The sequence below is a fragment of the Drosophila albomicans genome, chromosome 3 (assembly GCF_009650485.2).
Source record: "Drosophila albomicans strain 15112-1751.03 chromosome 3, ASM965048v2, whole genome shotgun sequence".
Lineage (NCBI taxonomy): Eukaryota > Metazoa > Arthropoda > Insecta > Diptera > Drosophilidae > Drosophila > Drosophila albomicans.
The window spans coordinates 47,259,186-47,273,683 of record NC_047629.2 but is presented as its reverse complement, the minus strand read 5'-3'; the positions used below and the strand labels follow the sequence as shown (position 1 = coordinate 47,273,683).

At 41.3% G+C, this 14,498-nt stretch overlaps 9 protein-coding genes across 10 annotated transcripts; 5 read left to right on the top strand and 4 right to left on the bottom strand.

Moving 5' to 3' along the window:
- The first annotated feature begins 35 nt into the window (after positions 1-35).
- Positions 36-1,809, top strand: LOC117572361 (acyl-coenzyme A diphosphatase FITM2). The gene is made up of 2 exons (XM_034255124.2): positions 36-871; positions 928-1,809. Exons 1-2 carry the CDS (start codon positions 337-339, stop codon positions 1,677-1,679), a joined length of 1,287 nt encoding a protein of 428 aa, XP_034111015.1. The 5' UTR covers positions 36-336; the 3' UTR covers positions 1,680-1,809.
- Positions 1,810-1,918: 109 nt separating this feature from the next.
- On the bottom strand, positions 1,919-4,376 carry LOC117572362 (ganglioside-induced differentiation-associated protein 1). Of its 2 annotated transcripts, XM_034255126.2 has the most exons (5): positions 4,072-4,376; positions 2,903-3,095; positions 2,663-2,845; positions 2,142-2,600; positions 1,919-2,055 (listed from the first exon to the last, which is right to left on the bottom strand). In XM_034255126.2, exons 1-5 carry the CDS (start codon positions 4,195-4,197, stop codon positions 2,039-2,041), a joined length of 978 nt encoding a protein of 325 aa, XP_034111017.1. In that variant the 5' UTR covers positions 4,198-4,376; the 3' UTR covers positions 1,919-2,038. The 2 variants fall into 2 exon arrangements, with proteins under 2 accessions (XP_034111017.1, XP_034111016.1); XM_034255125.2 differs by lacking the exon at positions 1,919-2,055 and having other exon boundaries at positions 2,107-2,600.
- A 631-nt stretch (positions 4,377-5,007) lies between these two features.
- On the top strand, positions 5,008-6,194 carry LOC117567302 (dehydrogenase/reductase SDR family member 4). The gene is made up of 3 exons (XM_034247186.2): positions 5,008-5,366; positions 5,428-5,830; positions 5,886-6,194. The coding sequence occupies exons 1-3, from the start codon at positions 5,104-5,106 to the stop codon at positions 6,189-6,191; spliced, it is 972 nt and encodes a 323-aa protein (XP_034103077.1). The 5' UTR covers positions 5,008-5,103; the 3' UTR covers positions 6,192-6,194.
- LOC117567304 (charged multivesicular body protein 2b-B) lies at positions 6,189-7,106 on the bottom strand. The gene has a single exon (XM_034247189.2). The coding sequence runs from the start codon at positions 6,953-6,955 to the stop codon at positions 6,308-6,310; it is 648 nt and encodes a 215-aa protein (XP_034103080.1). The 5' UTR covers positions 6,956-7,106; the 3' UTR covers positions 6,189-6,307.
- A 136-nt stretch (positions 7,107-7,242) lies between these two features.
- LOC117567303 (EKC/KEOPS complex subunit TP53RK) lies at positions 7,243-8,086 on the top strand. Its single transcript, XM_034247188.2, has one exon. It carries the CDS (start codon positions 7,339-7,341, stop codon positions 8,023-8,025), a length of 687 nt encoding a protein of 228 aa, XP_034103079.1. The 5' UTR covers positions 7,243-7,338; the 3' UTR covers positions 8,026-8,086.
- Positions 8,087-8,114: 28 nt separating this feature from the next.
- LOC117567300 (pentatricopeptide repeat-containing protein 1, mitochondrial) lies at positions 8,115-10,677 on the bottom strand. Its single transcript, XM_034247183.2, has 2 exons — positions 8,664-10,677; positions 8,115-8,597 (listed from the first exon to the last, which is right to left on the bottom strand). Exons 1-2 carry the CDS (start codon positions 10,545-10,547, stop codon positions 8,304-8,306), a joined length of 2,178 nt encoding a protein of 725 aa, XP_034103074.1. The 5' UTR covers positions 10,548-10,677; the 3' UTR covers positions 8,115-8,303.
- Positions 10,678-10,688: 11 nt separating this feature from the next.
- On the top strand, positions 10,689-11,326 carry LOC117567305 (protein Asterix). Its single transcript, XM_034247190.2, is given in 4 exon segments — positions 10,689-10,934; positions 11,012-11,030; positions 11,033-11,091; positions 11,152-11,326. Coding segments are annotated over 4 exon segments (324 nt in total). The 5' UTR covers positions 10,689-10,778; the 3' UTR covers positions 11,242-11,326.
- LOC117567301 (ubiquitin thioesterase OTU1) lies at positions 11,316-12,731 on the bottom strand. Its single transcript, XM_034247185.2, has one exon. It carries the CDS (start codon positions 12,561-12,563, stop codon positions 11,508-11,510), a length of 1,056 nt encoding a protein of 351 aa, XP_034103076.1. The 5' UTR covers positions 12,564-12,731; the 3' UTR covers positions 11,316-11,507.
- A 1,272-nt stretch (positions 12,732-14,003) lies between these two features.
- Positions 14,004-14,449, top strand: LOC117569936 (uncharacterized). The gene is made up of 2 exons (XM_034251293.2): positions 14,004-14,118; positions 14,192-14,449. The coding sequence occupies exons 1-2, from the start codon at positions 14,101-14,103 to the stop codon at positions 14,360-14,362; spliced, it is 189 nt and encodes a 62-aa protein (XP_034107184.1). The 5' UTR covers positions 14,004-14,100; the 3' UTR covers positions 14,363-14,449.
- The last annotated feature ends 49 nt before the right edge of the window (positions 14,450-14,498 follow it).

Genomic DNA, 14,498 nt, shown 5'->3' with positions numbered 1-14,498 from the left:
CGCGTGTTTATGTACTCTGGCATTCACTTGTCGCAGCATGTTGTTCTATTTTTTGTAGCTGAAGCAACAGCTGCATATTTTGATTAAAAATATACCACAATGAGCAAAAACCAGAAATAAATCAACGACAAAAATTTATTGTGTTAAGTGAAAAGTGCAAATTGCAAAAAAGAGCATAGTGCAGTTTAGTTCTATGAAATTCTTACAATTCAATCAGTACAGTTTGAACTTTGACATCTGAAAACTTACAGCCGCTTTCACTTTTTTACCGTAACCAAAAAGGGCTATAGTACAAACAACGTAGTACAAGTATTCAATACTTAAACAACAACAACTATGGCCACAAAGCGACGTCCACTTCGGCCAAATCTGGGCGGCAGCGGAAGTAGCGGCCCTCAAAGTAGTAACTCCAATATGAACTTTCGACCTGGAGGACCTGACATCACAAGATCCGAGGCACGCGGCACACGTCCCACAGCGGCTCCAACGAGCATACGCGAGATCCTCGTCATGGGCGTGATACACTTGTGCAAAAAGACCATCTTCTTCAACACGGACCTTAAGGTGGCGCTCTATTTGGGCAGTCTATTCATCATATCGCTCATTGGCGACTTCTTGCCCTTTCCCAAAACGTACTTTGCCCGCTCTGACAACTTATTCAATTTGTATTTCGTCAAAATCGGCTGGGGTTGGACTTTGTTGTTCGTCGTGCCCTTCACGATTCTTTCGTCGTATACGATCACCTGTGGTGATATGAAACGCATGCTGAGACATCACTTGCCTCGCGTACTGATTGCCACATTCTTCTGGTTCTTCTGGACGAAACTGTTTAACATAGTGGAAACTTCATATGGTCGTTGCACAACGAAAGGTAAGCATGACAAGCTTAAGCATATGATGTGTTAATACTTATACTTATTTTTGCAGGCTACGCAAGCAAGTCCAGCTGCCTAAAAGCAGGTCATCTATGGCAAGGTTTCGACATCTCTGGCCACGCTTTCATACTCATCCACTCGAGCTTAGTGCTGATCGAAGAGGCGCGTCCCATTATCAAGTGGGAAACGATTAAAGAGCATCTGCGCAATGAATTGCACAATCGCAGTGTCTCCGAGACGTCTGGCAGCAATCCACTGCGTGCTCTTAATGAGGAACAAATTCGTAGTCTAAAATTTCTGTACAATCGCTGGACGCCCATTATTCGCACATTGTTCATTGGCATGGCTGCCCTGCAACTGCTCTGGGACATTATGCTAGTGGGTACGATGCTGTACTATCATCGCATGATCGAGAAGGTGATCAGCGGCATCATTGCCATTCTTACGTGGTACTTTACCTATCGCTTCTGGTATCCCACTAATGGTCTCTTACCCGAGGCGCCTGGCAATGGAGTATTCTACTATCAACGCGAGAGCTTTGTGTTCAAGCGTCCCACGCATTTGCCAAGCTGCTCAACGCAGGCTGGTGTCCAGGTGTCGCCAGGTGGTGCAAGAGCAAACGCCAATGGACAATGGCAGTCGGGTAAACTAGGTGGTCAATCGCAACAGCAGCAGCAACAGCAACAAATACCCACCTTTATGGGTATGCCGCTGTTCACCAATGTGAAGGCAGCTGCCTCAGCCGCTAGTTTGTTGCAGGCCGAGCAGAAGAAGCGCGAACAACAGGCAAGCTTGGAGAGTTGAGCGATTTGATTGAAACAGAGCAAAGATGACAGAGAACAGGAATTGAATTGTATGTGAATTGACGAATTATAACCGAGGTTGTGGTTAGAAAACACTTTTTGTACCAAATAGAACTTAATACCATGCGATTTTGTTTTATATATATAGTATGTATACTTGTACATGTTCTACAATCAAATTAAGGAGCACTTTTGAGGCTTGGCACAGTGTGTGTTCTTCATGAATATGTACTTTATTTGGGCAATTTGTCCGCTCTATCGCAATCTGTCTTTTCGCCTCTTCCTTGTGACTTCTGCAGTCCATATCTTGCATTGTTGTTACGTATGCAGTAGCTTTAAGCGTTCTTATTCGTTTCGTGTTTATACAATGTGCCCAACTTTAACAATAACAAATAAAACAATAACAATAATTAACAAACATTTGCCACCTACTTGTGCGCAAAGGCTGCGAACATCGCCATACCCAAGAAACCGGCCGTGGCTCCCACTTTGTAGTTTGTCGGCGTCATACTCCACATTTCCTTGAGTATCTCGAAATTGCTGTTCGGGATTAGCTTAAGGTACGATGCTCGTTGCCTGAAGCGCATAAAGTAACGCTCCACCCTTGGCAACTTGCCATGGGCCCAGTAATAGTTCTCGAATCCCAACTGAAAAAGACGCTGCAGCAGTATTCCAAAACCAACATCGGCCAGTGTAAAGTCATCTCCAATTAGCCAACCATCCTTATTATCTTTTTCCATTTGTTTCTCCACTTTGAGCAGTAGATCAAGCACCGCATCAAGGACACGCTGGAAATCGGCACGTGATGAAACCAACTCTCGGCGTCGCAATTGAAGATTTAGTTTCTGGTTTAAGGCAGCACTTTGAACAATCGATTCGCTTAACTGGCTACGCAAGAGTTCAACAATTTTGTGGTTGTTCTCTGTGGGAGATAATCCATCATAAGCAACAAAAACCTGCCTGAAACTTGTCTAATCTACTCACTGAGCAACGCTTGACGCACAGGTCCAATGAACGGAGCTTTTGGCACTAGTTTCAGATCATCGTGGATAAAGGATCCCAGACTTAGAGCACCGATTGGAAGTCGAGCTAATTCTCGTTCAAAAATCGTCACCTTACCAGCTTCAAATGAATTTGGATTGTATGGCTTGAGAAGGGGATGCGACTCTGTGGAATTCATAAAATTAATCGACTTGTATATAAATAATGCATTAAACTTCTTACCTCCTCGATATTTGGTTTCCACATAGTTGATGATGTGCTGAGAGTTGGGTATGGTAAGTATTCCATCCTGCAGCACTGGCACGTCTCCCTTGGGATTCAGATTTAGGAACCAATTCGAATATTGCTCTCCATTGCACAGATCGATCATGTACGGAGTAAATTCAATATTTTTTTCATAAAGCACAAGCAGCACCTAAAATATAAACAGCAATCATTTTTAATTGGGAAGAGAGCTAATTATACGAACTGCATTGTTTTGACTGCCTGACTGAATTAGTTATTGATTGCACTATAAACTTAATCGGTAAGAGCTAGGAGGATGCACTTTATATACACACTAATTTATAACTATTAAATCAGGAAAGATGTTGTTACTCCTAGCTTTAGTTCGCTATGTTTTAATTTGATCGATATTCATCATATTTTTCATATCATTGGAATCCTTGTCTTATATCAAAATATTTTTTTTAATTGATAATATTTTCCAACTGCCACATTCGAAAATAAATGATTAAAAATGTTGAAATTAAATTAGGGCTTATAAAAAATGTTTAAAAGCTTGTCGAATACATAAATTCAGCGTAGTTTTTATTAGAGGGCAATTGTTTTATTACATAACTTTAAATTAAACATTCATTGTAATATGTTTTTTTTGCGGTTTAAGGAATTTGTCGATGACATAGACAAACTAAATAACCAAATAAAACTGCCACAACTATGTAGATGATTCCTTTTGTTATATTTTAATTAGCAAATGTGTCAAACATTTCATGACTCTCTAATTCAGTGAAATGAACTAAGACAAAATTGTTTTGTTTATTCATCAACAAAAATAAATACTTTTCGAGAGATCAGCCCTCTATTCACTTCATTAACAACTATGAATCGTATGTTCGCTAATAGCTATCGAAATCTATTCTAATTATTAGTTACTAATTTGAGAAGCCATCATTAATCCACCCTCGTCACGCATGATGCTACATATTAAGTATTGTGTACTCATGCAATGGATGAATCAACTTCAAAACATAGAACTCTAAAAATAGCTATTGCTGTGATTATTCGAGTTATTCAGAGTCATACTCGTCGTATATATGTGAATTGAATTTGTATGCACTATTTTTAAAATATCACATGACTTTTGGCTTGCCGCTGATCGATCAACTAACTTTTTGTGAGTAAAAGTTGTACGGATGAAAGTAGAGCACTAGTTTGTCATCCTTAAAGATAGGAGCTTTGAAGTCCTGTGGCTTAGGCGCCACTGGCGCTATTTCGTTGCCTTGATGGTTGCTCATCTCAGAGATTGTTTTTCGGTCTGGTTTTCACAAAGAAGCGAAAATCTTTTTGCAAAAGTCACATGCTTTGCATTTCGATTTGCAAAGAGAAAAACCCGTTACTTTCCGCAGACTCCGCCGAAACTATGTAGAAAGGAAACCGACTTGAACCCACTGAGCTATGCGGAACGACTAAAAGCTGGTCGCTGGATTGCGGTTGGAGCAGAATATCAAAAAAATTGAGACTGCTACTTACTTGCTGTACGAAGTAATTTACACATTCTGCTGACAGAGAGTGAATACATATGTATATACATGCGATTGTTGTTGTCCTACTACTGTTCATATTAAGTTAGTGTTCGCTCCCATAGACGCTATTTGTTTATCATACATATTTATCTATATTTTTTTTTATCATATTACGCCATCCATCACTATCATATCTAGCTATGTTTATTTAAACGGTTAGCGTAAATTCTGCTGCCTACAACAAGCAAAAATGTATGCAGTTAGTTATAATAAATAAATTGAATTTTTATAATTACATACATAGTTTACGAAAATGTGGATAAATTGCAATTGACAATGTTTTTAGGCTGATATATAAATTATTACACTCTAATGGAATTTTTAATCTGTGATACAGTTTAGTTTGATAATTAACTATGTAATTGTTTAAAAATATCAACAAATTATCGTTGATGTCATTTAAAGTGTCCGATCACTTTAATCATAATCCATAACTAGCATGCATGCATTCAAAAGTCGCGCCATCGCTGATTGCTTCGGGGCGAATGGTCATTGAAGTAACAGCAATAAAAACAACAACAAATGTTGTTACTGGAAGTGCGCGTGAAATGAGATCAATAGAAATCTCATAAGCAAAATTGTCTGATAGCATCAAATAATCGAAAAATATAAACAACTATGTTGCAGTTTAGCAAACAATTGTTGAACAGAAGTTTGACAAACAATTTCAGCTCAACAACTGCGGTCTTGGCTGGAAGTCAAGTCCAAAGTACTTCAACGATTAGAAATCTTAATCAATTCAACAACATTGGCAACAACGCTGAGAAAGTCAGCAACAACTTGTGCCATAAGCGATTGTCGTCGACCAGTCAAAGTTCAACCTCCAGCAGCATGAAGCGTTTAGCAGGTAAAGTCGCTGTGGTCACCGCTTCAACAGACGGGTAAGTTGGGATTAAGATATTTACGTATACGCGATAAATTCTTAATATTGCACATACGCAGCATTGGATTTGCCATTGCCAAGCGTTTGGCTGAGGATGGAGCCGCCGTTGTGATCAGCAGTCGCAAGCAAAAGAATGTTGACAATGCCTTGGCCGAGCTGCGTAAATTGAATCTGAATGTTCATGGACTCAAGTGTCATGTTAGTGAAGCTACTGATCGCAAACAGCTTTTTGATGAGACCATTAGCAAGTATGGAAAACTAAACATTTTGATAAGCAATGCAGCCACAAATCCTGCTGTGGGCGGCGTACTCGAGTGTGATGAGAAAGTGTGGGACAAAATCTTTGATGTGAACGTGAAGAGTTCATATCTGTTGGCCAAGGAAGCGTTGCCCTACTTGCGACAAGAGAAGGGCTCCAGCATTGTGTTTGTCTCTTCGATTGCGGGCTACGATGCCTTTGAGGTGAGTGCATCAGCTTAATGCTACTGTAGCTTAATGTCAATTGGTCAATTGACAGCTTCTCGGCGCCTACTCGGTGAGCAAAACCGCACTCATTGGACTCACAAAGGCAGCAGCCAAGGATTTGGCACCCGAGGGCATACGTGTCAATTGCCTGGCACCCGGCGTCATACGCACTAAGTTCTCCAAGGCACTGTATGAGAACGAGGCGGCCAATGAAGCAGCACTCAGCAAGATACCCATGGGTCGACTGGGTACCAGCGAGGAGATGGCTGGTGTGGTTTCTTTCCTGGTATCCGAAGATGCTGGCTACATAACTGGTGAATCGATTGTCGCCTCTGGCGGGATGAGTGCGCGTCTCTAAAGTGGTTCAGGCATACTTATTTATTATGTCTTACAAATATAGCAAAGTGTTACAAAATCGAAGATACAGGAATTAAGATCGCAGTGAATTTGAATGTTATAATAATAATTAATCAACTATGAAGAGCGTAATTTTGCCAGCTGGTCTGCAATGTCCTTTTCGGTACGTTTGCCCGCCGAGGTGCTTACTTCAAGATCGTCCGTGCCCGTTGATGGTATGCCCGACATTTTGCCAGAAATTTCAATGCCAATTTCATCGAGTACCTTGTTGACCACATCGTTGGACTCCTCCTCGTCACCCGATTCGTTTAGCATATCATCGAGCGTATCGTTGATCATCTCGTCAGTCATCTCCATGCGCATATTCGCCTGCTGGAAGTCGCGCACAGTGCCCGCTATGGCTTCCGGTCGCATCACCTTATTCATGCTGGCCATTGTCTTGGCCGTGGTGCCCATGGCTTCACCCAGTGCAATGTTGGCGCCCATGTTTTTGTTCTGATATCCAATGGATTGTATTTTGCCAGAAGCTGCATAGCTGCGAGATTTCTGCTTTCGTATCTCCACCAATTGTTTGGCCAAAATGCGGCATGCATCATTGTTTCCAGAGGCTGCATTCCGTTTGATATCCAACATCAGTTTTTTCTCCTCTTCCTCCAGTTTGCGTTGCTCTCGCTCGATGTCGCGTGTTGCCTTCCTTAGGCTGCGATCATTTTCGCGTTGCTGCTCCTTGACAGTGGGTTTCTTGCCAAATATATTATTGAACATTTTGCGCAATTTTCACAGAACGAATAGATTTTCTATTTGCTTCTGAATGGATGAATCATTGGTAAGTACCAAACTCAAACACCAAAACAAAATCAGCTGTTTCGTCACAAAGAGTGAGGGGCTTCGTGTGAATGACAAAATGAATAGAATTTAAATTTATGGAGAAAATTACAGATGTTGGAATTTTATTTCACATTTCAAACATATTTTTTTTAAACAGTTATTTGTAACAAGTTTAACATAGATAATAAACAATTATATATTCGCAAGTTCCATGCCCCCGCGTACCTAAACAAAAAACAGCTGTTTCTCTTCATTTTGTGTGAATTGCAAAATTAATGTAATTTAAGCTTCACGTTTTGTATTATTGTTTCTCTTCAAATATGACTGCTGATATAATAAAACAAGGTGCAGAGGGTCGCCTGTATCTGGGTGACTTTAAGGGCGAATCATGCCTGATAAAAGAGCGTTTTGTCAAAAAATACCGTCATCCCGAATTGGACACACAAATAACCCGGCAACGCATGAAGGCGGAGGTTAAGGCATCTAGTCGTTGCCTGGCTGCCGGCATTCTTGCTCCCCGCATCCTTCATTCCGATTTAAACACGCACAAACTATATATGGAATACTTTGGCAATGCTCAGACAGCAAAGAAGTTTATACAAGACACAGTTGCCGCCGAATCAGATGAAGAAAAAGTTAAGGAAAAGCTGCTGGAACTCTGCATCCGCATTGGAGCTATAATTGGCCAAATGCATGCCAATAACATAATCCATGGCGACTTAACCACATCCAATATCCTCATCAATCCAAACCCAGCTGCCAAGAATGAATACGATGTCATTCTCATAGACTTCGGACTGAGCCACTATAATCAGGGGGCAGAGGATAAAGGCGTCGACCTCTATGTCCTGGAGCGGGCTCTGCTCAGCACACACAGCGAACAGAAGTATATATTTGAGTACATCCTGGCCGAATATCGCCGCAATTGTGGCAAGGATGAGGAAGTGGTTATCGCGAAGTTTGACGAAGTTCGAGCTCGTGGACGCAAACGTACAATGATTGGCTAAGTTCTTATGTATAACATACACAATAAACACTTTAAGTCAACAAATTGAGATCCTTTTAATTATGGAGCTAAATAATATTATAATTAAGATTTGGCTTCAATAATCGTTGTTCAATATGGTCGAAGAAAATCATTTTCAGACTGCGATTTACAACAATCATCCTCGTTAGGCTGAGCTACGTTGATATTTTTGATATATCCATGAACTATAAAAGATTGGAAACGTGTGCTTAACATAATAAATATTTTAATTCAAGATTATAAACACTTCAATATTTCTTATTCTAGTCTTTTGGTGAAACTGGCTTCACTTGGATCATCTCTTAGCTCGGCTATTTTGATTTTCTTAATGTACTTCCGCACTTTGGTTTTGCGCTTCACTTCCTCGTGTTTAGTTGGCTCTATGCCCTCAACAGGTGTTTCCTTGTACTGTGCATAGGGTCGTTCTTTCAGTTTATTGACTGCATCCTCGAGCTTTAGACCGGTAAGACCATGTTCCTCCAGAAACAGACGATATTTATCACAGAATTTCGAATGCCCTTTCTTGAAAGCAGTTGTTTTGGTTGACGGATGCTGTTAGAAAGAAACGTATTAATCATTTTTATTATATTTATATGGTATTTAGTAGTTTACGCTTACCCTGGCATCAATGGCTCGTGCGCAACCTCTGTGAAAATTGTATAAATGCCGTAGGAAAGGTTCATTCGGTTTAATGCCCTCCTCCAAACTTAGCTGCATGATTTCATTGATATAAGTGAAGGATTTCTGTGCACAACCTTGTCGCAACATGGCCCCCAATATGGCAATATTCATGCGTATGTCGGCTGCTTGCATTTGCTGCAGCAACTCCCGAGCCTGCTCCTGGGTGCGACAGCCCAGCGCCAAGACACCATAGGTGACAATATCTGGCCGCAGTCCTGTGGTGCGTATCATTGTGAGCACTTCGCGTGCACTTTCATAGTCGAAGCGCATCGAGCGTTTTTTGATGAGTATGTTAAAGAAATCAATATCAGCCTTGAGGCCAATTTTGCGCACAAAACTCAACAGTTGCTTCTCGGAGGCATTTGTTGGTGGTATCACCTCCAGCATTGTGGTAAAGCTCTTGATGTCGGGCGTTACTTTATGTGCCAGCATAAGATCCAGGTACCCGGTAAGACCGCCGAGCAGCAGAAAACGTTCATGGGGACGTGTGACTTCTTTTAAGGCAACTAAGTTGTCCAATTGTCCGCCTGGGAGCAGAAGATTTGGCAATTCCATAGCTACTTCCTCTGATGATGTAGTCGGAGTAACCGCAATTGAATTGGTTGCGATGCTTAAGCTATTAGACTGCTCTTTAGCAGTTATTGCTGTCTTCTTGGGCTCTCCACTTGCAGCAATCGCTGCCAACACTTGCTCCATAGACTCCAGTTCACCGAATCCGCAATCGCGCACACAGCGTAGCATCGTATTGAAGCTATAGTAATCAGGTTCAATGCGCAGTTGAATCATCTTGTGCCACGTGAGTAGCGCATAGCGAAATCCTAGTTGCTCATTTCCAGCACATGCTTGCAGTAGAAAGTTAAAAGTACTCGCGGTTAAGGGAAGTTGCCGCTCCAGCATTTCATCGGCCAGCATGTAAGCGGTTTCCACATCTCCACAGCGACCATAGGCCTTGATCATGGCATTGTAATTCATCACATTGGGCTCGTAACCCTTCTCCAGCATATTGTCACGCAACTGCTGCGCCTTGGCCAAACCATCAGCTGGCGTAGGAGCATTGGCGCAGGCATTAAAGAGCGATGTGTAGGTGCCACCGGTGACCTTAAGACCACGTTGTCGCATCTTCGTATAAAGGTTGAACGCCTTGCGTGTATAGCCCGCCTTGGCACATCCACTAATCAACAGATTGTAGATGTAGCTTTCGGGTTTTACGCGATCTTCGCGAAGCATTTTCACCTCCAAAACGTGGATGGCTTCATTGATGCGCTGTTTGATCAAATGTTCCTTGATGAGGCGTACGTACTCATTGGTACGTAGTTTACGTGTATGTCTTGTGGGTCTGCTTACAAACTCCTCTTCCTGCTGGTCGCCGGCATCAAGTGGAGTATCATCGGTTCCCAGCTTGGCATCGCCAAACACATCCGAATCACCAAAGTCGGGCTTTTTCACTTTGACAGGTTTGCTTTGTTGTGATGGTTTAATGACCTCCTCTTCTTCTATTTCATCATGAAAAGGATTGGTGTGCTTATTGGCAGCTCGTTTGGTTGGCCTATTCGTTTTCATAGTTTTCCTCGGCTGTGATGGTTGGCTAACTTCCTCTTCTTCTGTTTGATCGTGAAAGGGATTTGTGTGCCTATTGGCAGCCCGTTTGTTCTCTAGTCCCGCATCCTGGTCTGAAATACGCACGTGCAGCTGTCTTGTAAGAGCGGCCACATTTTGTGTGTTGAACGCGCCGTTGAAACGCCCATAGTGCACAGATTGTCTAGCTTGGACAATGCGTCGTGTGTTTGTGATTAGAGCAAAGCTTAAGAAACGCAATGCCATTATTATTTTCTGTAATTTTCCCCTATTTTTATGTAATTGAACAAGAGACCGCCGTCAACAAAAAGCCGTTGGTAAACTAGAATAGCTGTCATTCACTCTCATACGTATTTCTGGGAATGCCGACCAGCTGTTTTCCATAAGTCTGGCAACGCTCAGTCACATTCCCTGCTACGAATGAAAATTGCAGTTTTATTTTTCACCCAATTAATTCTAAATTAAACTTAATTTACAATGAGTATCACTGTCGATCCACGCCGCAAGGAGAAAATCGTTCGCTATAAGGCGCCCAAAAATCAAGGACAGAGCGGTGGCGCTAATGAGGACATGATGCCCGATTATATGAATATTCTGGGCATGATTTTCTCCATGTGTGGCCTGATGATGAAGGTAAAAAGTTGTCAACATCATCATCATAAAATATTAATGAAAGTGTACCTAATGAAATTTGTATTTAATTAACACAGCTGAAATGGTGTGCCTGGTTTGACTTTACTGCTCCTGCATTAGCTTTTCTAGTTCACGGGCAAGTGACGATGCCAAACAGGTAAATATAATGATTTGTAAATACGAATTCAATTCTAAGACTATTATTGGATTTTTATAGGTGCTTTCCTCGTTCATGTTGAGCGTAAGTGCTGTGGTCATGTCCTATCTGCAGAATCCAGCTGCAATGACGCCGCCATGGGCTTCTTAACCAAAGAAATATCGATTTTTATATACTAGCTGAATGAGTGGAACTTTTTATTATTGAATTAAAAAGAATGACAGTTTTGCGTGGATGTAGACAGATTTAAATAAATTAACCACTGAAGATTTAGCTAAAGAAGAGAAATAATAAAATAAGCAAAAAGCGCTTTAGGTTGGACAGTTCCAGGGCTCTCTATCTCTCTATGTGGTGAGTATGTAATAGGCGAAAAGAATAAAAGCCAAAATATAAATGCCGCCAAAGATCAGCACGTATTAAATCTCTCCGAAATTCGCATGTCCAGTTGCCTTGGCATGTTGCTGAGCCTGCGCTTGACCCACCAACATTAGGTCGCATTGCAGGCAGCGCAAATTGAATTTGTCCACATTGGTGAATTGACGCGACGATTTGGCCTCGTTGGCCAGCTGCTCAGCCTGCTGATAGACGCCCAGCTCCTCGACCGGAAAGATGGTGGCTGGTGCTGCGCTCTGTGAAGTCTCCATGTACAGCGGATCATAGTGAATGCCATCAAAGAGCAGGAAGACACGTAAACCAAAGTTTTTGTCCTCTCCGAATCGATTGATGATCGCATTCTGTATGTCAACCACATCGATTTCAATGCCATAATAATTGGACAATATGGACACTTCGATGGCACCGCCCCAAGAGTCAGCCTTCTGTATCCAGGCGCAGTACTCGGCATTCGATTTGCCCAATACAGCATCATTGTATTGCTGTGGATCGGCGGCGACCTCTGTTGCAATAATATGGCGCATCATTTCGCTGCCCTCGTTGTCCACTTTGCCGTTGAGCACAAAGCGTATGCTGGTGAAAAGGCACGAGTTGTCCGCTGGCACCACCTTCTTCAACAAGATTCCATTGAAGTCGCCATTTGGACCCGCTTCAACGGGTGCTGGCACAGGATTGGAACTGGGAGTGGCATTGGGAGCGCTGTCGGAGACAGCAGGGTCACTGCTTTGTGTTGTCACCTGTCGCAAGTGCTCGGCATCTTCCTCGGCCTGCAATCGACGCGCCAGCGCTTCGTCGTCCGCCAGTGTGGAATTATCAGCTAATGCCACCGCTGCCTTCTCCTCCACAATTAGTGTCTCACCACTTTTGATGCCTGCAGCGATTAAGTTGCGCTGCTGCTCTTCGGTGAGGTTTAGTGGGCGTGGTGGATAGCCAACGAGAACATGTAACTGCGGCTCCTTGATTTGCGTTACGTGCGCTATCCGCGTTTTCAGCTCGGCCAACGTTGTGTTCTCGCTGAGGTCGCTTACTATGAATTGACCTTTTTTTGACTTCAGTTTAACACTAAATGAACCAGTCATTTCTGCCGATTGCTATTTGTTTATTATCCTGAGTGCCAAAGAAATGTATTTTGTTACTTTTTTCGTTTTAGGTGTTTAGTATTTTGGAATTTTGACTTAATTTGGTCAAGTGTTTTTTATTGTCTAATTTTTTGTCCTTTTTTTTGTTTGCTTCTTGACGTTTAGCGATAACAGCGAACGATAACTAATTAACATTTTGGATTGCTGTTAAATAAAAGCGAGCGTTCATTGTTATCAAAAAATATATCGGTTTTTATATCGGCATTTATTTTAAATAAAGGCGTCTTCTTGCTACGAATTAATTCATATGTTTATGGTAGTGATTGGATTTGAGCTAGATATAATGCTTTCATTTAATAATAGAAGCAATCTATTGATTTATATTCTATGCTAGGCTTATGTAACTTCGATTATAAAAATGTGCTATTTTTTATTGAAGAAGACAAGAAATGGCTAATTCTAAATATAGCAAGGGCAAGTAAGCATTAATTGAAAACTGTTGAGAATCGTTTTCAAAATAATCGATTAAATTGATTGTAAGGGATATCGTTTCCAGCGCTATCTAACCTAAATAATAGTGTGACCAAAGTAGCAAAGTTTAAAAAAATACTGTCCGTTAAATTTGGCGCCTAGGCTTCAATTCAAATTTTGGCAAGTACTGTATTTATTTAATAATTTGCACAAATTACAAAGAGGTGTTAAGTAGTTAATAAATATATGGTCCGACTTCACAACCTTCAGTGAGTGAATTTATGCATTGTCATTTTTTCTCAGAAATAATTCTTATTCTATGATGAAATATAGTTTCTAATGCTAATGTTTGCTTATTGTTTAGTATCAGCAATTAGTTGAGATAATGTACGCGTAATTATTGTAAAACTAGTAAATCAAGTAGACGCACATTTCAAAGCTGAGGTCAATCGGCCATAGAAACTGCTAATCAATATTAAGTGAGAGAGGCGTTGTGGCATTGTCAGAGGCCGCTTTCGGCTAATGGTCAAGTCAAACAGAACCAACTAAGGAAACATAAAATATCGAAAAACCACAGCGAGATGTCAATCAACAAAACAATTTAGCGTTTGGGCTAGACAACAATGATGCCAATATTAACAAAGCGTCTTCAACACAAAAATATTATAGTTCAGTTTGCCTAATTCTTATTTTTCCACACGTCTAAAGAGCCAAAAACCCAAAAAAAAACGCGCCTTGCGTGGAACACTAAAATCACATTTAATAGTCCAAACAAATTTATTGTTGGGCTCTCGCGGTCAAGAAATACACGAAACTTTTACAGCGCGCGCTTGCATTATGACAATGTGTTGTTTTAATTTCTACGAAAGACGAGCGGCGCTTGCGCACAGCTCAAGCTCATACTCATACTCAAACTTAAACTCAAACTGAAGCTAAAAGCGGCTCGCTGATATAAATAGATGGCTGCCGAAGTCTATGTTCAGTGCAAGTCCGTCAACGCGAAACGCGAGATCATCAATACACTTTAACGTGCTCACCTGAAGGAAGTTCCCAGCAGTAATTCACAATGAAATTCTTATTATTGGTGCGTCCATCAGACATCTGAGAACTGTTCAATGGATAACAATTAATTGCGGATTACTTCTGTTTTTTTTTAGACCGTGTTCGTCTGCCTTGTTGTCTGCTTCATGGCGACATCTGCTGCTCCCTACGAGGAAGCCATTCCCGAAGGTATTGAGGGTCCTGGAAATGAGCCTGTTAACCCAAGCGATGATCAGTCCATCCTGCTCAAGCTGAAGCTGCTGAAGAAACTTCTGTTCCTGGGTTAATTGCCGAGAGTTCAACAATTGATTAGCATACTTTGTGTTTAGTGTTTAATGCGGATACCTATTAAAAATAACTACTATATATCTTAACAGTTGGTGTATTTATTTCTTTAATTAATAGCGTGAATGTTTATTACTG

Coding starts and splice junctions, on each gene's coding strand:
- LOC117567300 (XM_034247183.2), bottom strand. CDS start 10,547: ATGGCATTGCGTTTCTTAAGCTTTGCTCTAATCACAAACACACGACGC. Junction 8,598..8,663: donor CACGAGCCATTGATGCCAGG/GTAAGCGTAAAC, acceptor TCTTTCTAACAG/CATCCGTCAACCAAAACAAC.
- LOC117567303 (XM_034247188.2), top strand. CDS start 7,339: ATGACTGCTGATATAATAAAACAAGGTGCAGAGGGTCGCCTGTATCTG.
- LOC117567304 (XM_034247189.2), bottom strand. CDS start 6,955: ATGTTCAATAATATATTTGGCAAGAAACCCACTGTCAAGGAGCAGCAA.
- LOC117572361 (XM_034255124.2), top strand. CDS start 337: ATGGCCACAAAGCGACGTCCACTTCGGCCAAATCTGGGCGGCAGCGGA. Junction 872..927: donor TGGTCGTTGCACAACGAAAG/GTAAGCATGACA, acceptor TTATTTTTGCAG/GCTACGCAAGCAAGTCCAGC.
- LOC117572362 (XM_034255125.2), bottom strand. CDS start 4,197: ATGAGCAACCATCAAGGCAACGAAATAGCGCCAGTGGCGCCTAAGCCA. Junction 3,096..4,071: donor ACAACTTTTACTCACAAAAA/GTTAGTTGATCG, acceptor TTTATATTTTAG/GTGCTGCTTGTGCTTTATGA. Junction 2,601..2,662: donor TGTGCGTCAAGCGTTGCTCA/GTGAGTAGATTA, acceptor TATCTCCCACAG/AGAACAACCACAAAATTGTT.
- LOC117567302 (XM_034247186.2), top strand. CDS start 5,104: ATGTTGCAGTTTAGCAAACAATTGTTGAACAGAAGTTTGACAAACAAT. Junction 5,367..5,427: donor GTCACCGCTTCAACAGACGG/GTAAGTTGGGAT, acceptor GCACATACGCAG/CATTGGATTTGCCATTGCCA. Junction 5,831..5,885: donor CGGGCTACGATGCCTTTGAG/GTGAGTGCATCA, acceptor GTCAATTGACAG/CTTCTCGGCGCCTACTCGGT.
- LOC117567301 (XM_034247185.2), bottom strand. CDS start 12,563: ATGACTGGTTCATTTAGTGTTAAACTGAAGTCAAAAAAAGGTCAATTC.